Source organism: Erpetoichthys calabaricus, chromosome 17 (assembly GCF_900747795.2).
Source record: "Erpetoichthys calabaricus chromosome 17, fErpCal1.3, whole genome shotgun sequence".
In the NCBI taxonomy this organism is placed as follows: Eukaryota; Metazoa; Chordata; class Cladistia; order Polypteriformes; family Polypteridae; genus Erpetoichthys; species Erpetoichthys calabaricus.
Window position 1 is genome coordinate 8,149,983 of NC_041410.2, and position 27,515 is coordinate 8,177,497.

Consider the following 27,515-nt stretch of genomic DNA (forward strand, 5'->3'; position numbering starts at 1 on the left):
GGGTCATGACAAAGGTCAAGGACACATCGAAAGGTCCTTTTCGTTAGCTCTTCTTCCACTGGCTGGTGACTTCTGATCAAATTTCAGTCTCTCGTTATTTTGGCTTCAGTGACGGCGCAGTGTCCTTCAGCACTTTTTTTTTTTGATAGCTTAACAAATAGACTCTCGGAATAACAATGACAAGCACTCGACTAGCAAGAAGAACAAAAGGCACAGGAGGTGATGGGGTGTTAGGTGCTTGTGACGGGTGAGACACCAGACAAACAAAGCCACCATGTGGTGACTGTCACTGTCAGCCATTGGCACACGGAGGACCCCGATTTGCCGCTGACGCTCACCCATCGTAACCCTCGGAGTCGGAGGGCCGTGCCTACCTGGAGCTGGAACAGTAATGACAAAGCGGTTGGCCAGGTCTGCCATCGTGTAGGAGGTGATGCTAGGAAATCCTCTCTGAGCCGCCCACTCCGCCATGTCTGTCGCCTCTTGTAGCTCCCTGGAGGTGTCGTAGGTGAAATCCAGTTGTGGGTCGAGATCCAAGCCGGTCGAAATGCTGTTTGAGGCCTGGGGAAGGAGAAAGAAAGAAAGAGAGAAAGAAAGAAAAAGAAAGAGAGAAAGAAAGAAAGAGAAAGAATGATAGAAATAGAAAGAAAAAAGAGAAAGAAAAAAGAGAATGATACAAAGAGAAAGAGTGAGAAAGAAAGAAAGAGAGAGAAAGAAAAGAGAATGATAGAAAGGAGAGAGAAAGAAAAAAGAATGATAGAAAGAAAGAAAGAAAGAAAGAAAGAAAGAAAGAAAGAAAGAAAGAAAGAAAGAAGAGAATGATATAAAGAAAGAAAAATAAAAAGAAAGAGTGAAAGAAAAAAGAGAATGATAGAAAGAGAAAGAGTGAGAAAAAGAAAGAAAGAGAGAGAGAAGAGAAAGAAAGAAAAAGAGAATGAAAAAGAAAGAAAAAAGAGAATGATAGAATGACAGAGAGAGAGATAAAGAAAAAGAAAGAGAGAAAGAAAAAAGAATGATAGAAAGAGAATGATAGAAAGAAAGAGAGAGAAAAAGAAAAAGAAAAGAAAGAGAAAGAAAGAAGAGAGAATGATAGAAAGAGAAAAAGAAAAAGAGAGAAAGAAAAAAGAGAATGATAGAAAGAAAGAAAAAAGAAAGAAAGAGAGAAAAAGAGAGAGAGCAAAAGAAAAGAGAATGATAGAAAGAAAGAAAGAAAGAAATAAAGAAAAAGAAAAAAGAATGATAGAAAGAAAGAGAAACAGACAGAAAAAGAAAGAAACAGAGAGAAAAAGAATGAAAGAGAAAGAAAGAGATGGATAGATTGAAAGAAAGAAAGAAAGGTTATAAAAATGGACTTCCATTGCTGGAGAGACGCTAAGACAGATTGGTGCTGGAATATCCCAGATGGTTTGGACCACCTCCAGTTTACATATTGTCACAATCAGGCCACAGAAGTGCCACCATCCTGGCACACTTCTGGATAATCAAAATTGCTCTGCCAGAGTCTTGTTTACAGACTACAGCTCAGCACTTCACATTGTGGGACCACCAAAGCTGGCTGCCTTGCTCCTCAGCGTGGGACTGTGAGCTGCACTCCGCACTTTGGACTTTCTGCCCAGAAGACCCCAGCCGGTGTGGCCTGGCAGCATCACATCCTTCACGCTGACCCTCAACATGTACACCCACAGGGTGCTATGCTGAGCCCCCTTGCCCTGACACTGATGAGACCCTATCATTACATTTGGTGATGACCCCCCCAGCAGTAAGGAGATGGGCTTACAGAGTGACATCGCAGTGCCAGGGCCAAAGCCAAAGAGCTGGCCATAGAGATCCACCCCTGCTAACCCTACTTGATGTCTTTAGAGAAATACTTCACAGACATGAGGTGTTCAACCACACGATGGGGGCAGACGGTCCTCTGATCTGATCCAGCCAATCAGATGTGAGATACACAACCCCCCCCCCACCAGGTCAGTGTGAGCTGCACTCACCTGGAGTTCTAGGTTCAGGGTTGGTCTCCATATTACAAAAAGCAGACCGAGCCTTGCTAGAGAAAGTCTACAGGAGGCTGACATGGAGGAGTCAGGTCTGAGGTTAAGTCCACACCATTACATTTTCTCGTTTGTGCCAACCATCCGCACTACCCTGGCATTTCTAAAAACACTCGCCAGAGTCGTATACTTCCGGAAATGCCACCTTAGCGTTGTCGTATGGATGGGTAAAAAAAGCAGACTCTATTTGCACTCTTATTGGTTCCTGCTTATTATGGGGCTCTTTCCTGATTGGCTCAGCTATCCAACTGACCTGTTAGATCACCGAAAACAAACTCACTGGTGACTCATGCAACCAATGAAGGAGCGACACTACCTGCCCAGGTGGCCACACTTGACCTGCCCTGAACATCAAATGCTGTCATCTGCACAAAGGGCCGAGCAGAAAGCCATCAAAAAGTCAATCACCTGCACGTGAAGGCGTCCCCTCATCCCGTGGGCTTTGATGATCCAGTTTACAGAAGCATCGCTTTTTAAAATGAGGACCAGATCAGCCCACGTGTGCTTCTCCTTGGCCGGAGGCTGCAAGGTCACCAACACATCCACCTGCAGTGAACTAAAGAGAGACATTAAGAGTACAGAGACAGACACACCACATATAGTCACACAGGGATTCAGCAATACCACCCTGGAATGAGAGGGGGCACTCATGCTAATATTACCTTCTCCACCCTCCTCTGCAGCCAATAAAAACTGACCCTGCCCACCGCCAGAGAAACTCCGCCTCCTTCCTGTCCCCAGAATACAAAGCTGGCAGGTGGCATCAGATATAAAACTGACAATCTGGAATCAGGGACAATACAATGTAAGAACAATTCTGGGGGGGTTTGACTACTGTCCATGGCCCAGTGTGCTTTACATGTGAACAATCCGGACGAGAGCAGGCCATTCAGCCCACCAAAGCTCGCCAGTCCTGTCCACTTCATTCAGTCGAGTTCTGGAAGTCCCTAAAGTCTTCCTGTCTGCCACACTTCTTGGTCACTCATTCCAAGTGTCTATAATTCCCTGAAATACTTTAGGAAGTTTTCCCTTACAGCAGACAGTCCTCTTAGTGTTACACACTGCCAGTGTCATAAAGTAGCCCCCCAGTCCCCCCAAGTCACGCTGAACTGTTAGGTAACTCCACTTACATTTTAAGATCTTTGGTCTTTGCTTTCTCTAAGCAGCCGTCCTTCTTCAGGGTCTCCTCGGCCTTCTTCCACATGGCCTTCTCCAGGTCTATAACAGGGCACTGGCCTTCCTTTCTGAAACATAACCAGACAGTTTATACCAAGGATGTCATTTGTCACAACTGACTTCAGGTCTGCACAACGTCACATCCACAGAAGTGACACAACACATACTACACCAAATACATTAAATGGCCAGCCGCGGGTTTAACGTGCACAGTGGCCTTTTCTGCTCTTATTTAATGAACGTCATGGCCAGTAAGCTATAGGACCACAATAGCAACTCAATCATTGAGCCCACCTAGTCCAGTTTGTGGTCGCAGGGGCTGCAGCCCACCCCAGCAGCACAGACTACAATGAAGGAACCAACCTTGGACAGGGAGCCAGTCCTTCAGTGGGCACACCCCCTAATTAACATAACATGCACTGGCAGAATGAGCAAACATCACATGGGGGGCAATCCAAGTGGAGATTTGAACCCGGGACTTTGGGGCACCGAGACAGCGGCACTAAAGGACACAGCACAGTGCAACCCACGAGAGAAACGGGTACAAGCACAAGTCATAAGGGCATCTGTTCACACTTCCAGTTTCCACACCTGCTTGTTCCAGGCCAGGCCTTGGGTGGGGAGGCCTACAATGAAAATGGGGGGGCAAGACAAGCACATGCCCTGGGAGGGGGTCTCATATGTGTGGTTATTTCTCAACCTTTCAGATCAGGATATATTACATCTGTGCGGTGGGCTGGCGCCCTGCCCGGGGTTTGTTTCCTGCCTTGCACCCTGTGTTGGCGCCAGCAGACCCCCGTGACCCTGTAGTTAGGATATAGCGGATTGGATAATGGATATTACATCTGCTGCGTGATCATTTGTACAGTTGGAGCTCAGACAGGTAATGTGGACTTTTCCTGGTCACTCAATTGAGGAAAGAATGAAATCGGCAAGTTTGGGAATTAAGTCTCATTCCTTTGGCAGTACACCATAACTCCTACTACACCACACTTTTTGTCCTTTTATTTTTCTCTTGTCTTGATGAACTCTACGTACGCAGACACTCCTGGTTCGCCCCTGTGGTGTATGGCACCTTATCCTGCCTACTACGCCACACTGCCTGCCATATTTTGTTTCCTTTGTCAATGAACTCGTCATGTGTGTCCGTTCCCTCCACGGTGTATGGCACCTCATTCCTGCCTACTACGCCATTCTGCCTGCTATCTTTTGAACTCTATATATGCAGGCATTTATGATTCATACCCACTCAGCCCCCTTCACCCATCACTAACACCATGGTGTATGGCTCCTTATTGCTGTACCACAATAATGTAATAATTAATTACATAATTAATTATTCATAGTTCACAGGTTCACCCCATAATAGTGTATACCTTCTCATTGCTTCGTACCACCAGTACTTCTCCTAGCTGAGTAGCAGGATGTGCCCCCCCCCCCCCCCCCCAAATTCTACTGTCCTTGGTGGGCCAACAATCCCAGTGACTCTGCCCTTCTCCTTCCACAATCTGCAATTACACCAGAAATCCCAAACGCTGCAGATTCTGCTTTGCAAGTCCCATTTAGGCAATCTGCTTCTCCCCCTCTAGTAGTATGGATGTTTAGGACCCCCCCACCTCCCCAGTTAAATGCCACCCTTCACTGTTGCAAGTGAGGACCCACCACGCACCGACACAAGCTGGATCCTGCCGAGCGCAGGTAGACCAAGTGCACTTCTGGATCACATCGGTACTCCGTGGTCAAGCAGCTATGCACCTCCTGGGCTTGAAGGTTAGAAGCCATGTAGTTCTGAGACAAGAAGAACTTTTTCAGCGTACAAGTGCTCGGCATCATGGGATCTGTTAAAAAAAAAAAAAAAAAAAAAAAGAGAAACAAATTGAATTAAGTAGAGTGCAGCATTGAAGCTCCCAGTAATCATGTAGCCCCTCCCTTCACATTCTGGCCATCATTAACTCCTTTTTCTAATCCTCCTCCAATCATTTACTGTATAACATTAACTCCTCCCATGGCCCCGCCCTGCACTTGTTTATTAACAAATCCTTTCCTAGCTCCTCCCATCATTTGCTGTAAATCACAAACCCCTCCCTTCACATGCTTTTTGTTACTAGCCTCACCCCAGGTTCCTCCCATCATTGTCTGTATATCATTAACCCCATCTTAAGCCCCTCCTTCTACATACTGTTAATCATTAACTCCTTTCATGGCCCCCTCCCTTCACTAGCTTTTTACCCACCAGCCCCTACTTCTGGCCCTTTACTTCACTTGCTGTTTATCAGTAGCCCCCACTCTGCCCCTCCCTTCACATGTGGATTATCATTAACTCCTCCCACAGCTCCTCCATCGATTTGCTGCATATCGCTAGCTCCTCCCAAGGCCCCTCTGTTTACTTGCTGTTTAATTCTAACACCCACTTCTCACCCCTCCCTCCACATGCTGTTATTCATTAACTCCTCCCCTGGCCCCCTCCCTTCAATAGCTATTTCCCACTAGCCCCTATTCCTGGCCCTTCCATTCACTTGCTGTTTAACACTTGCCCCCTCCCCTGTCCCCCGTTCACATGTGGATTATCATTAACTCCTTCCTTCACATGCTCTTTAATAGAATCCACAGCCACGGCTCCTCCAATCATTGGCTATATACAGTATCACTAACCCCATCTTTGTCCCCTCCCTCCACATGCTGCTAATCATTAACTCCTCCCCTGGCCCCTCCCTTCACTAGCTTTTTCCCACTAGCTCCTACTCCTGGCCAGTCCATTAATTTGCTATTTACTGCTAGCCCCACCTCTGCCCCTCCATTCACATGTGGATTATCATTAACCCCTTCCTTCACATGCTCTTTAATAATGTCCCCAGCCCCGGCTCCTCCCATTATTGGTTATGCATCACTAACCCCACCTTTGTCCCCTCCTTTCAAATGCTATTTATCATTAACTCCTCCCCTGGCCTTGCCCTACACTTGTTTATTAACTCTTTGAGGGCTGAATATTTTTTCCCAAAACATGCAGCTTTCTGAAAACCACCCAAAGCAAGGGTCTCGCCCATACATCAACCCAAAGTATCAGTTTCTGGGTGCTGTGGCTGCTTGACGAGCCATATAGCTGGCAAGAATGCATTGCAGGCTGGCTGTCTTTGCATGTAACTCGTGTCATCATGAGTGGTTGTCTTCATTTACACAAACGTGTTCAGCACCACAGTTAGCTGGAGATCGATCACCTGACGCCGGTACCTCACTTTCGTTTTCGAACTCCAGATCACTTGCATCAGAATTGGAGTCAGACAGGTCAGAGTCCAATTCAGCGATAATATACAAAACGTCGTCTTCCACGGAGTACTTTGTGCATTCGCTTCAATCTCTCGCCAGATGTTGATGCCATTTTTGACATCGTTTGCTCTTCGCTACGCCTGCAAGCGCATGGGAATCTTGGTCAAACCAACGAAGCTAACTTTCCTTCTAGCAAAGAGAGTCGAACTAAAACACAATGGCAGGTTTTGTCACCGCTTGCAGTTGCTTACTGCTCTCAATGCCTCCTGCTGACAAAAGTCGATATCCGCCCTGAAAGAGTTAATAACTCCTTTCCCAGCTCCTCCCATCATTTGCTGTAAATCACAAACCCCTCCTTTCACATACTTTTTGTTACTATCCTCACCCCAAGCTCCTCCCATCATTGGCTGTGTATCATTAACCCCATCTTTAGCCCCTCCCTCCACATGCTGCTAATCATTAACTCCTCCCCTGGCCCCTCCCTTTACTAGTTTTTTCCCCACTAGCCCCTACTCCTGGCCATTCCATTCATTTGCTATTTACTGCTAGCCCCACCTCTGCCCCTCCATTCACATGTGGATTATTATTAACCCCTTCCTTCACATGCTCTTTAATAGTGTCCCCCGCCCTGGCTCCTCCCATCGTTAGCTATATATCACTACCTCCATCTTTGCCCCCTCCCTTCAAATGCTGTTTATCATTAACTCCTCCCCTGGCCCCTCCCTTCACTAGCTTTTTCCCACTAGCCCCTACTCCTGGCCATTCTATTCATTTGCTGTTTACTACTAGCCCTTCACATGTTGCTTATTAGAACCCTGCCCCCTTTCCTTGGCCCTTTCTTCCACTTGTTGTTTTACATAAGCTGCCCCCCCACCCCAAAACCTTCATTGGCTCTAAAGCACTAACCTCTCCTTTGGTCCCAACCATCACATGTTCTTTATTGCTTAGTCCAACCCAGCCACTCCCTTCACATGATATTTAACACCTGGCCCCTCCCCTCACAAGTTGTTTACTACTAGCCCCCCAAGTGGCCCCTCCCTTCAATTGTTACTTATCCTATACCCCTTCCCTGACTATCCTCTCACATGCTGTTTGCCCCTCACCCATCCCTTCTACTGCTGTTTATCATTAACTCCTCCCCTGACCCCACCCTTCACTTGTAATTCATCATTAACCCCTCCGCAGCACCCCCATTCACCTGCTGTGCTTATCATAAAGTCCTCTTTTGGCTCCACCCTTCACTTCTTATTTATCAATAACACCTCCCCTGGCCAATCCCTTCACACCCTATTTATCACTAACCCCCTCCCTTCACACACTGTTTACTATTAACTCCTCCCCTGGCTCCTCCCTCCACACATTGCTTGCCTCTGGCCACACCCTTCCAGTTTTGTTGCTAGCCAACACTACTAGCTCATGATGACCAGGCTGGAGACCTGAAGATGAGCAAAGTGTGCCTCAGAAGTTGCTCCTGCTAAAGCCTTCAGAGGCAGCTCAGTGACAGCACCACCTACTGTGTGAAGTCCTCACAGGATGGTGATCTGCAGCGTAAACACACAAGTCTGGCAGCAGAGGGTCACAAAATGCAGGTAAAGAAAATGGATGGATGGATGGTTGGATGATCAAATGGCGGGCTAGTCGGGTGTTTTTAGAGGTCTTTAGTAGTTGGTTAGGAACCTCAGGTGTGGGCAGCACAAATGCAAAAATCAATGAAAATACTTCAAGCTAGTGAAACAGTCAAAAGCAAATTCCAATTGGCCAGTCACCTTTCCCTGGAAAACCACAAAACAACCAGTCTTACCATTGCCAGCCCGGATGTAGATGTGGTTGACCTGGTCAAATTCATTGAAGGACGTCACCGTGTGGTATTTGCTCAGGACCCAGCGCAACAGTCGTTCGTTTTTATTTGGCAGGTTCTTCTCTGAAATCTGCACAAAGGTGAGATTTTGCAACAGGTTTTGGACAGTGGAACCTCGAGATATCTGTGGACCAAAGTAGAGAGAGGAGAACACTTTGGATAAACGGATATTCATCAAAAACAGTCCTTCCCTGGCATCACCATAGTTACTTTAAAATGGGCACAATATTTACTGGTAGAAACCATCAATGTCTGCCATCAATAGGGGGCTCAAGCAAGAAAAGACACACTCAAGGAGGACACTAGGTGTGGGTGCCCTCAGCCTGTAACACTTATCTGCATCTTCAGCTGAGCCCACAGTGCCACTGGGTTCTTAGCTGGCATGGGTTGGTTCATTAGTTCATTAAGTTGGATCTTAATAGTGGATGGATATGCAAGGAATAAGAGGTGGTCAAGTGGGCATATTTGATGCTTTCACCCAAACTTAGGGTTCACAGTGAGTCCATGCCAGCAGTGCTGGTATAACCTTGGATAGGGCACATTTGATACACTACCAGGTAAATTAAGGTTTTAAAGGTTGGCAAGATAAACCCGATGTACCCCATGCATCAGTGGGCTCAACAGAGTGGGTAAAAGCCAGGAAATGAGCAGCCAATGGGATGCAAGGCTAAGCAGTGCCTGCTGAAAACCCGGCCATCAGCTTAAATCAATACAGTGCCCACAACAGACTGGCATCCCCTCACTTACGGATTCTCGCTAATTCTCTGTGGCCCTCACCCAGAACAATGGGGTTCAGAAAATGGACAGATGGAGGAATACCAGTGGAAGTGTGCATTTAGTTCAATGGGCATCTGTCAAGCAGGCTGTTGTGGGCAGCAGGAATGCTCTTTGATGGACTGGCCTTCTATCCTGCTGATGGGGTAGACTCCGAGTGACCCTAAACAACAATAAAGTGACTGAAGGAAATGGTCTGTGGTATAGGGTGGCACGGTGGTTGGCACACCTGTCTCACAGCTGAAGGGTTCAAACCCTGCCTGTATGGAGCTTGCAGGTTCTCACTATGCCCCCATTGCCTATATCACATCCCACAGATGGGCAAGTTTACATGACAACTTCAAATATCTGTCTGTCTGTGTGTGTGTGCGTGTGCGTGTGCGTGTGCGTATGTATGTGTGTGTGTGTGTGCCCGGCCATGGACTGGCACTCTCTTGAGAGCAGCTGTTTCCAGCCACATGCCTACTGCCATTGGGATAATTGCTGGGCTGCCATGACCCTGAACTGATTTAAGTGGGTTTGAAAATGGATGACTAGATACATTGGTGGCCATGTTTGGATTACGGTGCGGGCACAGAACCAGCACAGACCTGAAAAATACACATGATGGGTTTGCCCAAAATGTGCACACTTGTCACATGTTGTCCTCATAATAAACAGTTGAAGAGCAGAAATGGGCAATCGAGATGAGGAGCAAGAGCACTTTGCGGCAGATGTATGCCAACAGCGCCCCATCATGCCAATCACTCCATTTGCTGCCTCATTTCCATGGCCTTGTTGTTGAATCAATTTATTCTTCCTCAGTGATATAGCGCCTTGCCCTTCACAAAAAAACAAAACAAAAAGTAACTAACAAAACAAATGCAGGGGACCCCTGGGGGCCACTGGAGGTGACAGGAATTGAGCACGGCTTCAGCCCCAAGGTGCTGGGTCACATTTCCATAATGCCAGCTTTTAGATTTTTGCCCAACATGTGCCCCCCCACACACAATTTGCCAAGACAGACACAAACACTCCAAAAAAATGAAACTTGCATGGAACAAGTGCTGCACTTGAGGGTCCATCCGCTTCCCCTCCAGCCGCCAGACCACGGCCCCCTGGGAGCGCAGCACGAAGATCAGAGGCCGGGAGAACACCAAGGAGACGGCCATCGGTGCCACATGTAAAGTCACCTGCGGGACACAAAGGGAGGTCAGAATGCCATTGCACTTCATTGCTTGCACATCCCGGCCGGCACCCCCAAGCCTTCCCCTCTCGTCCCACTGACCTGACTGCCATCGGGCACGGAGATTCGACGAAGGTTGATGACGTGAACCTCCAGGCCCAGGCTGCCCTGCGTGGCACAGCCCACTCCAGCTTGGTACGTCTCCAGCAGGCCCTGCACTGGGCTCAGCTCTCCCATGGGGGTCGGCTGGCACCGTCTGGCTGAAGTCAGGCCTTAAAAGAAAACCAAAGAGGCTGACAGCCATTTTTACATACAAGCCCACTCAAGTCAACGCGGGCCACTTCAGTGTCACCAGTTAGCCTCACGTCTTTGAGAGGAGCGAAACGCTACTAAGGAAAAAAACACAGGAAACCCCAAGGGCCGAGTAACCCTGGGATTATAGGAGCACATGCAGGCCCAGTGCTTCCAGAGCTGGGAAATCCTGCAGATTTCGATGACCTTGGGAATTACAGGCCACTTGCATACATTAATGGAGAATTAGAACATGGAGACGCAAAGCTTGAGGGGTCCGATGATTTGACTTTGTGGCAGCGTGGATGATAAGAGCCGCCTTAAATAATAAAATCAGGTATTTAAAGCCGTTACCCAGCAACAACAAAGGGGGCGTGGCAGTAGACATGGCTGATGAGAGCCTCCTTAAATACCAAAATCAGATATGCAAGGCTGTTACCCGGCAACAGCAAATGGGGGTGTGGTATTAGGCGTGGCCAAAAAGATCGTCCTTAAATTCTAAAATCAGGTATGTACAGCTGTTACCCAGCAACAACAAAGGGGGCGTGGCAGTAGACATGGCTAATAACAGCCTCCTTATATACCAAAACCAGATATGCAAAGCCGTTATCTAGGAACAATAAATGGGGGTGTGGTGATGGGTGTGGCCAATAAGAGCTTTCTTAAATACCAAAATCATATATGTAAAGCCGTTACCCAGCAACTGCAAATGGGGGTGTGACTGATAAGCACCCCCTTATATACTAAAATCAGGTATGTTCAGCTGTTACCCAGCAACAACAAAGGGGGCGTGGCAGTAGACATGGATGATAAGAGCCTCCTTAAATACCAAACTCAGATATGCAAGGCTGTTACCCGGCAACAGCAAATGGGGGTGTGGTATTAGGCGTGGCCAAAAAGATAGTCCTTAAATTCTAAAATCAGGTATGTACAGCTGTTACCCAGCAACAACAAAGGGGGCGTGGCAGTAGACATGAATGATAAGAGCCTCCTTAAATACCAAACTCAGATATGCAAAGTCGTTACCCAGCAACAATAAATGGGGGTGTGGCCGATAAGCACAACCTTAAATGCCCAAATCAGGTATGTAAAGCTGTTATCCAGCAACAACAAAGGGGGCGTGGCAGTAGACATGGCTGATTAGCACCTCCTTAAATACTAAAATCAGGTATGCAAAGTCGTCACCCAGCAACAACAAATGGGGGTGTGGTGATGGGTGTGGCTGATAAGCGCTCCCTTAAATACGAATATCAGGTATGTAAAGCTGTTACCCAGCAACAGCAAATGGGGGCGTGGCTGACAAGCACCTCCTTAAATACTACAATCTGCTTCGTAAAGCCATATTTGTGTAAAGATGTTCTGTTTTGCTCACTTTGTGCATCGGAATTCCCCGTTTTAAAAATAAACTGAACCAGTTCTGTCCTCGGTCATGACTATGGATGCCTTAAAACTTGACTTTAACCTTGGGAGTCCAGGGCATCCTAGATATCCTTTCCCAAGGCAGGTTAGTCCTAAAAGCACTTCCAAAAATACCCACTAAATACAAAAACCCCAGCTAGATACAAAAAGGGCCACGCAGAATTGTTAAAAAAAAATAAAAACATTATTATCACAAAACTGCTTGTAAGTTCGTGAAGCTCCACACAGCGCTGCCAGCAGGGGGTGATCCAAAGTGCACAAGTCCCAATGCACAATCCAAAAGCGGAGTCAAAGAGCAGTCCAAAAACCTGATTGCCGTGACTTGGGAGTCCCACTAGAGGGGGATGTCACCGTCAAACCCCGGCTAGTAATAAGAGCAAGCACAGAATCTTTATAAAATAAACAATGTATTCTTCACAAAAAAGAATTCCAGTCACAGTGAAACTCCATGGAGCACAAAGGCAAAATGAAATTACCTGAAACATGACGGCACTCCAAATCAAACAAAGTGCCAGTACGGACCCCAAAAGCAGCAGGTCGAAAAAATCCAAAAAACATCCCAAAGCCCACATAACTCACAACTCCCAAGCACATCTGAAATGAACTGGCAGGAAGTGTGGGAGACCCTCTAGATTTACAAGGTGGAGGGCAGTGCCTGGTGGTGATGGGCAGATGGCCCCGTCTCTTTGGGGGGGGGGGGGGGGACCACCCACAAAACACAAGGCACGTAACAGAGGCAACGGTAATACCACCAAAATCGAAAAGGAGGAACAATGCAAATGGTGAACCAAAGTAAAAAATAAAGGACACGAAACGGAGGGGGGGGGGGGGGCATCAGGTAGGGGGGCTGAAATAAAACTTCCAAGGACTCAAAAAGGCAAAAGCACAAGTAACACTCACCAACTCCCTGGCACATTCAAACTGGACCACTAGGAAGTGTGGCAGACCCTCCAGATTTAGAGGGCACAGGGCAGTTCCCGGTGGTGATTGGCAGGTGGCCCCGCCTCTTGGGGAACCACCCACACAACACATCAAAGGTACAGAAAACAAAAGGCAACCTTAACATACCTCAGGGACTCAAAACTGAACAAATAAAGACATAAAACAAGACCCTGGATGCCAGCCCAGTGGCGGAGGGTTAACGGACCCCGGATGAGATCTGCCACCCTGATGTACTGCCTGCTGCGACAGGCGCTATATAAAATGAAGATTAGCAGTCCCACTGGGCAGAAGCTTCTGGAACTCGTTAGAGGTAGGGGCGGGCCGCCTGGCACAGTCATGAAGGCGCTGGCCTTGAAAGCGGGTCAGTGAACCAGCCTGGCGCAGACGTTACCCAACACCATCATCTGGCTTGACTCACTTTATTAAACAGACGGTGGGATGGCTGCTTTTCATTATGTGTGTGTTTGTTTCCTTAAATGGTCCTCAGTTGTCTCGTTTTTTTTCTTTTTCTTTTTGGGTTTAACGCCACTTCCTACAGCAGAAGGCGTCTCGCTTTCATTTTTGATTCTCTGCCCCTGAGGTATCCTAGATATCGGAGCCTGTCATTTCACACACGGGATTGGAAAAGGCCAATGAGGGCGGCGGTGGCTCATTATGCTGCCTACCGTGAGCTCCGAGATTAGACCACCTAACACCCCAATAGGTCAAGGCTGACTAACTGACTGATGTTCTTCCACTTTAATCCAACAGACAACCTTCTCAGCCTGTCCCACCCTCGATTACATTCACAAACAGCTTTACAGCAGCGCCCACCGTGAGAGGGGCTACAGGGACCCCCCTCCCTGATTTCCTCTACCTTTACTTATTCAGAACACTTCATGGTTTCAGATCTCCAACCAAATGTACTAGAATACAAAAGACCATCCTAGTAAACACAATACACATTTGGATTTACTGAAGGAAAAAAAGACCACCAATGCCTATATCGCTCGTGTGAAAACTTAATTGCCCCCCCTAAACGTAATACTTGGTGGTGCCACCTTTGGTACCACCAAAACAAAAGACCACCCACATAAACACAAGACACATTTTTTAAACGAGCATTTGGATTTATTGAAGGAAAAAAAAGTTCACCAATGCCTATATCGTTGGTGTGTAAAAGTAATTGCCCCCCTAAACGTAATACCTGGTTTGTGCCACAAAACAGCCGAAACAAAAGACCACCAAGTAAACACAATGCAGAGTTTTTAAATGATCACTTGGAATTTATTGAAGGAAAAAAGTAAACCAAAGCCTGTATCGCTGGTGTGAAAAAGTAATTGCCCCTAAACGTAATACTTGGGTTTGTGCCACCTTTAGGACAGAAAGAATAAAAGACCACCCGAGTAAACACAATGTATAGTTTTTAAAGGATGATTTGGATATACTGAAGGATAAAGAAGCTCCACCAAGGAGGGCGGCACGGTGGCGCAGTGGGTAGCTGCCTCGCAGTTAGGAGACGCGGGTTCGCTTCCCGGGTCCTCCCTGCATGGAGTTTGCATGTTCTCCCCGTGTCTGTGTGGGTTTCCTCCCACAGTCCAAAGACACGCATGTTAGGTGCATTGGTGATTCTAAATTGGCCCTAGTGTGTGCTTGGTGTGTGCATGTGTGTATGCCCCGCGGTGGGCTGGCGCCCTGCCCGGGGTTTGTTTCCTGCCTTGCACCCTGTGTTGGCTGGGATTGGCTCCAGCAGACCCCCCCGTGACCCTGTAGTTAGGATATAGCAGGTTGGATAATGGATGGATGGATGAAGTTCACCTGTATTCGCCTGTATTGCTGGTGTGAAAAAGCAATCGCCGCCCCCCCCCCCCCCCCACTTAATTCTGTGCTTGTGCCACCTTTCACAGCAACACCTGTAATCCAACAATTGTGTTTACTTTTACACGGGTGTTCTCTGTGTTATATGAGCAAAAAAATAGAGGAAAGGGGGCAATTACTTTCTCACACTGGGATTTTAGTAGGCATTGGGGATTTACATTTTTTCCTTCAGTAAATCAAACGGTCATTTAAAAGCTGTGTATTGTGTTTACTCAGGTTGTCGCTGGTATTATTTGGAACATCAGAAACAAGTGTTATGAGTGAGGCAAAATGGACGAAATCAGAAGGGGGCAATTACTTTTTCACACAGATATTTTATAGGCGTTGGTGATTAACTTTTTTTTTTCCTTCAGTGAATCAAACGGTCATTTAAAAGCTGCATAATGTGTTCACTCAGGTTGTTGTTGGTATTAATTATTTCTGATGTTCCAATTAAATGTTCCACATGAGCAAACATAGAGGAAATCTGGAAGGGGGCAATTACTTTTTCACAACACCTTATATATATATATATATATATATATATGAAAATGAAGCTTAAATGACCGATAAGGGTGAACGAGCAATAATGAGCCACACACGCCAGTTTGAATTCCAAGGCACCTGATCGGTAAGCTACCAGGCCCAGACGGCCCCACCGGAGCCATCTGATTAAAAGACTCTGAAGACCACCATCTGCATTTTTCAGAATTGAGCTCCTGGAATCACCGATAGCTTCTGATGCTGCTGGTGGTGGGTCCCGCCTGCCAATTCAAATGCACTTGTCATTTTTGTTTTTTCTCTCTCATTAATGCTCCTCTGACTGGCCGCATCAAAATTCCGAGAACACAGCCGGAGGGGCTTTGAGATCTCGTGGCGCGGGTCCCCCTGCCGCCTTCTCTTCCAAGAAGACACAATCCTGGCTCTTTGTGGCGATTATCTGGGAAACCTGATCAGCCACCTCCAAAGGATGAAGGTCTTAGCACAGTATCGTAGTTACACAGAAGAGCGGCCACCCTCCATCTCCATTACCATCGTCAGTCTCCCTGAAGACTGCGGCCGAACAAAAAGCAACACAACAGCCCGTGTGCTACACCGTTATATAGCGCCTTTCAATTGTGAATGCCATTCTAAAGTTATTAACATCTAAGCAGGCTGATCAGACACCCCATATTCCCCTAAAACTGTCCGATACACATCAGCCCCTCATGTGATATCCAACCTACCGAAAAAGTTAAGGGTACTGAATTTCAGGTGGGCTCTACTTATTGGCCCTCCCTAGCAGGACATCAGCCCCCCGTCACGCTCTTCCCCTCATCTTCAGTGTCTGGCTGCTGTTGATTGTCTCCTCTGAAAGTCTTCTGCTGCATTGCTGTTACCATCCTGAGGCCGTGAGCTGTGGTGCCTTAAGTGGGGCTTTGGACCTCAAAATGCCAAGGCTGGCATTTTCAGGGGTCCGAAAACTGTAACATTGTGTGACGGAAATTGGAATGTCAATAGTGTGGATTCAGAGAGCCTTCAGGCCCCTTCACGTTCTGCACACTTCATTTTTAAATGGATACGGCCTCCATTTTTGCCCATCAGTCTACACGAGACGACCCACCATAACAGAATGAAGACCTCTCTTCAGAAATTTCACACAAATCCAAGTCTGAAATCTCTCCTTCTTCTCAGTATTCAGACCCTTCATTCAATTCTCTTTAGAAGCCCCTTTGGCCAAGCTTCGAGACTTCTTGGTATGTCTCTCCGAGCTTTGTACACCTGGAATTGGGTGATTTACCCCATTCTGACCCTTCAAATTATACTCAAGTGACTCCTGTTTTGCTTGAATTCTCCTTGGGATGTTTCTAGAACTTGACTGGAGTCCACCTGTGGCCCACTGAACTGACCGGACGGCGTTTAGAAAGGCACATGTGGACCTCCGTGTAGAAAGTTCTGACCAATTCAGGATAAAAACCAAAACCACAAAGTCCCAGGACCTCTCCACAAAGATCAAACGGTGGTGAGGCAAAGATCAGCAGGGCACGGTCATCAAACTACTTCTACAGCTTTGAGTGGTCCCAGGAGCACAGAGCCCTCAAGAAATGTGAGATGGAAGAAGTTTGGAACTACCTGGACCCTTCTTAGAGTTGGCCAGACTGAGTCACCGGGCAAGAAGGGACTTGGTCAAGGAGGTGACCGGGAACACAATGGTCACCCTAAACAGAGCTTCAGGCGTCCTCTCCTGAGCAGTGAGAACCTGTCGTAAGGAAGACCACCTCAGAGGGCTCAATCACTCACACATTTATGGTAATCAGTTTGGCATTGCAGGCCTCCTGTTGATTCCGGATTCCGGATTTGAGAATTTAATATTCTGGCCCATCATTTTGGACTTTAGTTTATGAATCACTTTATGTGCCCAGACGCTTTGACCCCACCCTGTCTCTAAGTGTTAATCCTGGTCCTCTCGGCTGTCTACCCCCTGCCAGTTGGTACTCTTGCTGTGGCCCACCTCTGACCACCCGATTTCTAAGATTTCTTACAAATGCGGGACTGAAGTATAATTATATTTATATTTACACAGCATGAGCGCCAACAGGTTATGTGACTCACTCAGGGTCACACAGTGGCAGGGGCAACCAATAACACCAACCAGCGGGTACAATAAAGAAACACAGAAACATCAATGTGGTGAATCAAAATGACCTTCTGAATGGTCCTGTAGCTCCTCCCCTTCATGGTCAGTCCTCACATAGGTGAGGGTCTCAAGACTTTTATGGCCCTGTAGCTCCAAAATTTTCATGGTCAGACCTTGCACAAGTGGGGGTCTAAAGACTTCCTGAATGGTCCTGTAGCTTGACAACTTCATGGTGAGACCCTGCAGAAGTGGGGGGGAGTGGGAGGGGGTGTCTAAAGACTTTGATTGCCCTGTAGCTCCACATTTTCATGAACAGACCCTGCAGAAGTAGGGGTCTAAATACTTCCGGAATGGCCCTGTAGCTCCACCCCTTCATGGTCACACCTTACACAAGTGGGGGTCTGAAGACCTTCTGAATGGCCCTGTAGCTCCACATCTTCATGGTCAGACCTCACATAGGCGAGGGTCTCAAGACTTTGATGGCCCTGTAGCTCCACATTTTCATGAACAGACCCTGCAGAAGTGGGGGTCTAAAGACTCCTGAATGGCCCTGTAGCTCCACACCTTCAGGGTCAGACCTTACACAAGTGGGGGTCTGAAGACTTGACTGGCCCTGTAGCTTGATATCTTCATGGTCAGAAGTGAGAGTCTGAAGACCTTCTGAATGGCCCTGTAGCTCCTCCCCTTCATGGTCAGACCTCACATAGGTGAGGGTCTCAAGACTTTTATGGCCCTGTAGCTCCACCCCTTCATGGTCACACTTTCCACAAGTGGGGTTCTGAAGACCTTCTGAATGGCCCTGTAGCTCCACCCCTTCATGGTCACACCTTCCACAAGTGGGGTTCTGAAGACCTTCTGAATGGTCCTGTAGCTCCACCCCTTCATGGCGAGACCCTGTAGAAGTGGGGGGTCTAAAGACTTTGATTGCCCTGCAGCTTCACCCCTATATGGTTAAACCTCACACAGCTGAGCTGAGGTTCTCGACGTGGCCCACCATTTCATCAGCTCCGCTACCGATGACCATTCTTCTCTCATTCTCAAACCTGTTAACTCAGCCCAGGGTCTTGAGGGTGCAGTGCCAATCCCAGCAGCACTGGGCACAAGGCAGATAAGAGCTCAGGATGTGGCGCTAGTCTATCCTGGGGCACACTTACTCCCACAGGGCTTTTGGAGCAAAAACTGAGCACCTGGTGGAAAGCCCACCAAGACATGAGGGGAACATCCAGGCATGGGATTTGAATGCAGGACGCTGGTGTCAGCTCTACCCACTGCACCATCATGCCAACCCACCAAACATGGCCTTCAAACATCACCAGACTCCTGCAGTAGCCCCACTAGGACACTATGAGCATAAATGGACATCCCTCGTCCATGACAGACCAGTCGCTCTTCAGCCATAACTACTGGCCTTTAAAGAAAGTGCAACAATAAAAAAAGCCTGCGGGGGCCACAAACAGCCCTGCTCCTGAAATAACGGACCCCTGGTGCCTACCTGAGGGGATCCAGCACAGGACAAGGTGACACAGCAGAGCCAGGAGGCGCGCCATGCTAACTCTCCCTTGGCAGAGGCTTCACAGAGGCTGCTGCGTTGGGTCCGCTCCCACCGCCATCGCTGCACAGGGGCAGTACCTGCAGGAACAAACAGGCTCGGGGTCAGGCTTCACTGGCACTTGGGCCTTTGGTGGTCTGCGGGGACATGTTTGTGGCAGCCCACGTCACAGGCAGAACCCAAAGTCATCTGAAGACATGGCAGCTCCACCACGACTGCACAAACACTGCTGACAAAAACCGTCTGGGGTCTGAGCAGCCCATCACCGGCCATCTCAGGCAGTCTGGTGAGGGGAGGCAACGATGAAGCCCCCCCACTGCCATCAGCAAATGCAGAAACGCGACCAGGGAGTCTGGCAGGACTTGGGGAACTAGAACATCGTCTACAAATGAAAGAGAAACCCCGTAAGGAAGGATGAAAAATATACGATCCACCCACGTCGAGGAGACACTAGGACCGCGGGGGGCCGAAGCCTGTCCTGGCAGCATAGATGGGGCGCCAGTCCAGTACAAGGGCAATGACAAAGGAGCTAAAACCGACCCAAACCGGATCAGAGACACCAATCAGCTGAATGAGCAGGTCATTGGGTGAATAGGAGACCACCAGAGCGCCTCAGATATGCTGTTAGGTAATGTGTGCGTAATAAAAATGGTAATAACAACAGGAAGAGTATTCATTTATATAGCGCCTTAACTGTGATTCAATGTGTGCATTAGAATGATAATAGCAGTGATACAAATAGGAACCTTTATGTATTTATTTATATAACAACTTTCCTATTATTACACATGTGCAATATCAGTGACAACAATAAGAAATTTTTAAAGTATATACTGTCATTAAATGTGTGCATTGTACCAACAATAGCAGCAAAGAGAACATTTTTACAACTAATTTCCTAATATTAAATATGTACATTATAATACCAGTTACGCCAATGTGAACTTTTTAGTTATATAGTGCCTTTCCTATTGTTCACTGTGCATATTATAACAATAACAGTGATAACAACATGAACGTTTTTACCTGTTTAAATAATGTCTTTCTGATTATTGAATTTTTGAATGACAATAAAAACCGTGATAATAAGGACTTTTTTGTTATACAGCTCTTTTCCAATTTTTAAATGTGTACATTATAACAATAACAGAGAAGACAATAAGAACATTTTTAGTTATATAGCACCTTTCCTATCCCTAAAGTCAAGCATTATAGTATCAGTGATAGCAATAAGACCTTTTAGTTATATAGCGCCTTTCCTATTATTAAATGTGTACAATATAATATCAGTGATAACAATAAGAACGTTTTAGTTAAACAGCGCCATTCGTATTCTTAAATGTAGACATCCATCCATTATCCAACCCGCTATATCCTAACTAGGGTCACGGGGGTCTGCTGGAGCCAATCCCAGCCAACACAGGGCGCAAGGCAGGAAACAAACCCCAGGCAGGGCGCCAGCCCACTGCAGGGCACACCCACCCACACACCAAGGACAATTTAGAATCACCAATGCACCTAACCTGCATGTCTTTGGACTGTGGGAGGAAACTAAATGTAGACAATACCAGTGATAAGAGTAAGAACATTTTAGTTATATAGCACCATTCCAATTCTTAAATGTGTACAACACCAGTGATAAGAGTAAGACCATTTAGTTATATAGCGCCATTCCTATTCTTAAATGTGTACAACACCAGTGATAAGAGTAAGAACATTTTAGTTATATAGCACCATTCCAATTCTTAAATGTGTACAACACCAGTGATAAGAGTAAGACCATTTAGTTATATAGCGCCATTCCTATTCTTAAATGTGTACAACACCAGTGATAAGAGTAAGAACATTTTAGTTATATAGCGCTATTCCTATTCTTAAATGTGTACAACACCAGTGATAAGAGTAAGAACATTTTAGTTATATAGCGCCATTCCTATTCTTAAATGTGTACAACACCGGTGATAAGAGTAAGAACATTTTAGTTATATAGCGCCATTCCTATTCTTAAATGTGTACAATACCGGTGATAAGAGTAAGAACATTTTAGTTATATAGCGCCATTCCTATTCTTAAATGTGTACAACACCGGTGATAAGAGTAAGAACATTTTTAGTTATATAGCGCCATTCCTATTCTTAAATGTGTACAACACCGGTGATAAGAGTAAGAACATTTTAGTTATATAGCGCCATTCCTATTCTTAAATGTGTACAATACCGGTGATAAGAGTAAGAACATTTTAGTTATATAGTGCCATTCCTATTCTTAAATGTGTACAATACCAGTGATAAGAGTAAGAACATTTTAGTTATATAGCGCCATTCCTATTCTTAAATGTGTACAATACCGGTGATAAGAGTAAGAACATTTTAGTTATATAGCGCCATTCCTATTCTTAAATGTGTACAACACCGGTGATAAGAGTAAGAACATTTTAGTTATATAGCGCCATTCCTATTCTTAAATGTGTACAATACCAGTGATAAGAGTAAGAACATTTTAGTTATATAGCGCCATTCCTATTCTTAAATGTGTACAATACCAGTGATAAGAGTAAGAACATTTTATATAGCACCATTCCTATTCTTAAATGTGTACAACACCAGTGATAAGAGTAAGAACATTTTAGTTATATAGCGCCATTCCTATTCTTAAATGTGTACAATACCAGTGATAAGAGTAAGAACATTTTAGTTATATAGCGCCATTCCTATTCTTAAATGTGTACAATACCAGTGATAAGAGTAAGAACATTTTATATAGCACCATTCCTATTCTTAAATGTGTACAACACCAGTGATAAGAGTAAGAACATTTTAGTTATATAGCGCCATTCCTATTCTTAAATGTGTACAATACCAGTGATAAGAGTAAGAACATTTTAGTTATATAGCGCCATTCCTATTCTTAAATGTGTGCATTACAATAGTAATAATAATCTTCTTTCTTTATTGCTCTCAAGCACCTGTGACTGTTCTCAATAAACAGATGAGAGCCGGCAGATCTTCGCGCAGCTCCACTTCGCGTTTCTCTCGTTCCGTTTCCCCTTCCATCAGCACTTGTTGTTCAATTTCAGTTCGCTCGCAAACAGCGCGCTCGGTCCAGAAGGCCACGACAGTAAACGGACTCTTAATCAAAAAAAAAAAAATAAAAAAAGGCAGCCGTGCATCCACACGCTGGAAAGCGGGGTTAAGCGCAGGGCTTCCTGTTTTCCCCTCTCTAGACAGTCAGCAGCCCAGTCACCGCCGTCTGGAAACCGCCGACCCCACACGAGTGCGCAGACGCGCGCTTTCTGCGCGTTCTCGCCTGACTGCCGTGTCCCTCAAAAACCGCTCGCTCGCTCGGAATGTTGTCAAGCGATAAGCGGGGACTTTTGTCACCTGTAAGGGGGTACATCAGAGTGCCCGGAATTGGGCTTATGCGAATGGCATGTGGAGGGCGTCCGTGTGACAATTGAGGATCGCTGGGTGGCATCTGGCTAAGGAAGGGGACCCAATCGGCGGCTGCTCCCACACCATGACGTGACCTCCCGCCTGCCCGCCCGCTGCTTCTGCTCCAAGACGTTACGTGTCTTTGACCCAGCGGGAGTTGTAAAATCTGAAAAGTTCCAAAAGTGCATTTTACTTTCGTTTCGCTCTTAGTGTTCCGTTATTTCCGATGGAATCTCATTTGCAGTTCTCTGGTCAGATAACGGTTTCTTATTTTTAATAAATAGGATGAGAATGATATTAATGAGAAAATAAAGAAGACGCGGAGGATAGGTGGACTGGTGTTGCTAAACTGGCCCCTAATGTCTGTGGACCCTGCGATGTGCAGGGATTGTTCCTGCCTTGCACCTAATGATTGCTTGGAGTGGCTCCAGCTTCCCTGCCTAAGGTAAGCGAGTTTGGAAAATCGACGGATAGATGGATGGACGAGTCTCAAGTTCACTTACATCCATGGGACACTTAGTAGGGTCCCATTTATGCACAGACCAAGACTGACACTCACACAGTGTGGGGCTTCTTCCTTGGGGTTAGGGGTCTGGTACAGGCAATTTGGGTCTTTGAGATGTGGGAGGAGAACCAGACTATCTGGAAGAGAAACTCACAGGAACACCAAGCGAACGTGCAAATCCCACATCGAATGTTAACTCCATCAGTAGAATGGGCTACCCACCCCAGGCATAGCGGATGCAGTTCTACCCTCATACAAAACCGTGGTGATTACTTCACCCTTAGGGTTTCCCGCGCGAATGGGGCTTATCCCCCTAGTCCCGTGACCCACCCAGTGTGCCACCTTGCGGCCAACAGCAACAATAATAATAATAAGAAGGACAGCAACACGCGCTACGCTATTATCGATACATTAGGGGCGGAGCCTATCCTAGCAGCACAGAGCTTCAGGTAGGATCAGTCCCGGGAGAGGGCGCCAGTGAGTTAGGGAGCTGGATGGATGGATGGATGACGATTTCAGTCGCACTGGACATTAAATAAAGATGAATAAAAGTAAGGAGCTGGCGGACGCTGAAAGTTTCGTTTTCGTGACGGCCGTTTGGAGAGGGTAGGTATGTCTGCGACATGAAATCTGATGCATCGACCCGTAATACTGCCATGATGTTCCTGTTATCTGGAGTATTTCGGGCGGATTTCATCTGATACCCCAGAGTCGCCTTGCTTCCCGCTAGTTTTGACACCACAAGATGTTACAAAACTGCCTTCATTTCAGGATTGATGGGGGCGCCGATAGCTGGACGCAGGTTGCGGCTAAAGCGCGGCATGTCGTTATGCCATTGATCGCGCGTACCATTTTATAGCGCCCCCTGCCGGCGCGGTGTTTGGCTGCTCAGACTCTCACTCACCTCTCCCGAAACTGGCGGCCCGATCTGCTATTTACAGTCGCCACGTGCAATCGGAGTGGCGACAAAGTGCGGTGAGCGCACCGACCCAGCGGGACAAACAAGAAGGAAGGGGCCCAAAAGGCAGCACGCGTTTCCCACTAACGACTTAATTCGTTTCAGATTTTGTGTTTTTCTGTTTTCTTTTTTTTTTTTTTTGGATTCCCCGACTCGCCCCAGCGCCGAATTGCAAAAGAGACAACATGAGACTCACAGCTTGATATGAATGACCCTTCAACCTGTCTGTCTGGTCCTCCTAGCCCCTGGTCGGCAGTTCCCCCGCCTCTCTGCGTTCTTTCTCTCAGGACGAGGACCGCGCGTGGGTCACTGCGAGTGGACGCTGATCCTCCGGTCCCCTTAACTGGACACGCCGCAACCGCGAGAGCAGAGCGCCTGGAGGCTGTCGAAATGAAAACACAAAACAGAAGGAGCCGACTAAATAACTCGAGGAGGACCAGTGAGGGGAGGGGAAAAGGGAGAGGGACGGGGGGGATTCGGTTTGGAAGGGGGGGGGGGGGGGTGTTGTAGGCTGAGTAACAGTGTCACGCTGAGCATAGCGGAGCGGTGAGGCGACCCGCACTGCTGTACACAGCGGAGGGACGGGCTCGGGGAACTCGGGCGCTCCGCCAACACGGCGTGCTGCGCAACTGAGGGCTCCCGCCGCCAGAGTTGCGACACATCCTCGAACAGCCTGCCAGATTCGTCCTCGTCCAGACAGCCGCCAGCCTCCTTTGAGGAACGTAACATCCACAAGAGAGCAGCCAGGAGGATCTGATTAAGCGGTCTGTACCCCTCTGGTTATAGGAGAGTGGGAGGAGGGTCGGCGTGGGTCGTAAACTGGTGGCAAGGGGGCGTTACCTCATGCTAATCTATCGAGGAAGGAGGCGGTCAGTGACATGAAAGAGGCGTGTTTATGCAAACTAACCACCTCACTTTTCCAAATCGGCAAGCCGTCGGCACTTCAATAATTAATTGCGGCTGCAGAGACGCAAAATTCTGGGTTCAAATCCCAGCGTAGTCATTGAACGTGTGGAGTCTGCACATTCCACCCGAGTGTGTGTACGATTGGCACCCAGTATTAAAGTTTGTCCCTACACATTGTTAACACATGTATATTAGGGAGGGAACCATGGGTAATAGTTTTATTTACTAAATCAATTCTTTGAACTACGTGTTTAAGTAAATCGATTCTTTTTGGTTTATTTTATTTGTTTAGAATGTAGCGTAAATCTCGTATAGGGGTCTTGGGACCTCCCCAGTTTTCCTGATTGCACCACAAATGCGTATAGTAATATAAAAATGCGTACAATAGTTTCATATAGTATTTAATTAATCCATAAATCATTATAACACATTTAAAGTCAGTCAGTTATTGTCCAACCCGCTATATCCTGCTGTCTGCTGGAGCCAATCCCAACCAACACAGGGTGCAAGGCAGGAACAAACCCCGGGCAGGGCGCCAGCCCACCGCAGGGCACACGCACACACTAGGAACAATTTAGGATCGCCAGTGCACCTAACCTGCGTGTCTTTGGGAGGAAACCCATGCAGACACGGGGAGAACATGCAAACTTCACGCAGGGAGGACCTAGGAAGCGAACTCGGGTCTCCTAACTGCAAGGCAGCAGCGCTACAACTGCCGCCCCACATTTAAGGTGTCTAATTAAAATAAGACGTTACATTACAGATTCGCAAGTAAATGAGAATTTACGAATTAAACGAGTCGGGACGTCCGATTCAAGCAGTTGCGCTTTATTCATCAACATGAGGGCTGCGGCAGCGAAGCAGAAGACGACGATGGCGACATCACACTGGACACGCATGCGCTTTAGCACTCGTCCCGTTGAGCTCCACTGAGCCGATCCGTTCCTGCTTACGAATCGATTCATACAAATCACTGAAAAGAGAGTCGTTCAGGAAGAATCGCCTATCGCTACAGGTAAGGGCAACATGGGCAGCCGCCCAAGGTGGCATCTTGCCAGGGGTGACACGGGGGTCGCCAACACCAAAATGGTGATTGCAGCCTAAGCCAGATGATCCATTTGGGGTGCCATTTATGAAATGTTGAGATGTCACGATTAGTAGTCATATTTGAAAAAAAAAAATATATCAAAATTTGTAACATCATGTAGTGGCAGTCCGGGGGGGAACTGAATCAAATACTCCATTATAAGGGACCCCCAGAGCGACACTACCAGCAACATATCATATTTCAGGTCACAGACGCTCCCATCTTCTTCCTAACAGCAAAACAAAGGTTTCGGGTTTCAGTGAGCCCTCAGCTCATTCATTCCATGACACTTCATTTGATATTCCAGTGTGACTGCAATCTTCATCTACAGATAGCAGTTCTGGATGTCTACACCCTGAGCACATGTTGCTCTTCTTCTTATTATTATTGGTGGCAAGGTGGCTCAGTGGGTAGTTCAGTCTCCTCATGGATTTAATGTTCCGCCTAGAATATGCAGGTTCTCTCGGGACTCGTGTGGCTTCCTCACCAACATGCAGGGGATGTTCACTGGGGACTCAAATTGCCCCATTTGGGTCCGTACAGGACAGGTCCCTCAAACTGTGTTGCCAGCCCCCGCGACCCTCAATTACTGTGATGCATGGGGTTTAGGGGTGCAGGATTCCCACAAAAGCAAAAATCTGCAAATACATTCCCCCCCACCATACTGATTTGTTGACCACAAGCCTTAATAATCACATACCGAGGATTATTTAACAAATTCTCGACCCTAAAGTTAAGTTTTATACATAAAAAACACAAAAATAAAAATTAAAGATACGTGTACGAGAGAGAATCAAAAAGTAAAAGCAGCTCACCCTTTTAACACCGGTGACCGTGACAGTCCTATCACTTCTCTAGGTGGTCTTCCAGCTGGCCGATCCGCAAAATTCTTCTATCTTTGGGTGGAGACGCTTTCCGGCTGCTCCGGATTTCAGGTCATCAATGAATGTGAACCTGCGACAGCGTGGGCCGCAGATGCGATGGTCACAAGGTGCTGGACCAGGACGGTGAGGAGGATGTGGAAGATGTCCGACCCATCCTCCCCTCCCTGTCGCATTGTCTCCACCGTTGCAAGGGGTGGGGGGGATACGTGAGCAGTGATGGAGCAGCGGGGCCATTTTCAACCACATTCCCCTTCTTCTACATCAAATTGCAGCTCTCAAGGTTCTCTTAATGTTGCACTGATCACTGAGGGTCCGTGTTCCTGAAGATGTGCCAGATAGGACCCTTCATGTCCCAGCAAAAGAGAAGGTCCTCGTGATTTTCTTGGCGGAGAGCTGTCATTTGGATTGCTTCTTTACTGGAGAAGACGCAGGTTTTCCACTGCAGCCTCACAGTGACGGACCCGCCGTCCCATCTCAGGTGACAATCCGCTCCAAAACACTCGGATCTTCTTCCAAACGTTGTAGGAATTGGGGCGCGCCCTCCACCCGCTGTTGCTTGAGTGGATCAGTCAGCTGTTTGGGTAGCGAAGTCCTCCAGCACTATGGCAAGTGCAGATCCATAGCGGATACCCAAATGTGTAGCGACAGCGGACAACACAGTCTGCTGATCATCTCTCTGATGAAGGCGTCCGCCATGTTGATGGTCGACCAGATTGAGCTTCGGTGGCACCATTTGCTCATCATGCTTTAAACGTAAATTCTTGGTGGAGTCCTGCTGTTTTCACTTCCAAACTAATCCTTCGGT

At 47.1% G+C, this 27,515-nt stretch overlaps 1 protein-coding gene across 2 annotated transcripts in view; it reads right to left on the reverse strand.

Moving 5' to 3' along the window:
- Positions 1-24,271, reverse strand: part of LOC114667346 (transforming growth factor beta receptor type 3-like) — a 50,417-nt gene extending 26,146 nt beyond the window's left edge. The window contains exons 1-9 of one of the 2 annotated variants that reach the window (XM_051920680.1): positions 24,030-24,271; positions 18,883-19,019; positions 10,388-10,557; positions 10,155-10,292; positions 8,290-8,470; positions 4,894-5,062; positions 3,179-3,292; positions 2,457-2,604; positions 375-561 (exon numbers count right to left, since the gene is read on the reverse strand). In XM_051920680.1, coding sequence (XP_051776640.1) covers positions 375-561; positions 2,457-2,604; positions 3,179-3,292; positions 4,894-5,062; positions 8,290-8,470; positions 10,155-10,292; positions 10,388-10,557; positions 18,883-18,937 — 1,162 coding nt within the window. In that variant the 5' untranslated portion in view covers positions 18,938-19,019; positions 24,030-24,271. The remainder of the gene's footprint in view (positions 1-374; positions 562-2,456; positions 2,605-3,178; positions 3,293-4,893; positions 5,063-8,289; positions 8,471-10,154; positions 10,293-10,387; positions 10,558-18,882; positions 19,020-24,029) is intronic. The other variant, XM_028822617.2, reaches the window with a different exon arrangement.
- Between the last annotated feature and the right edge of the window lie 3,244 nt (positions 24,272-27,515).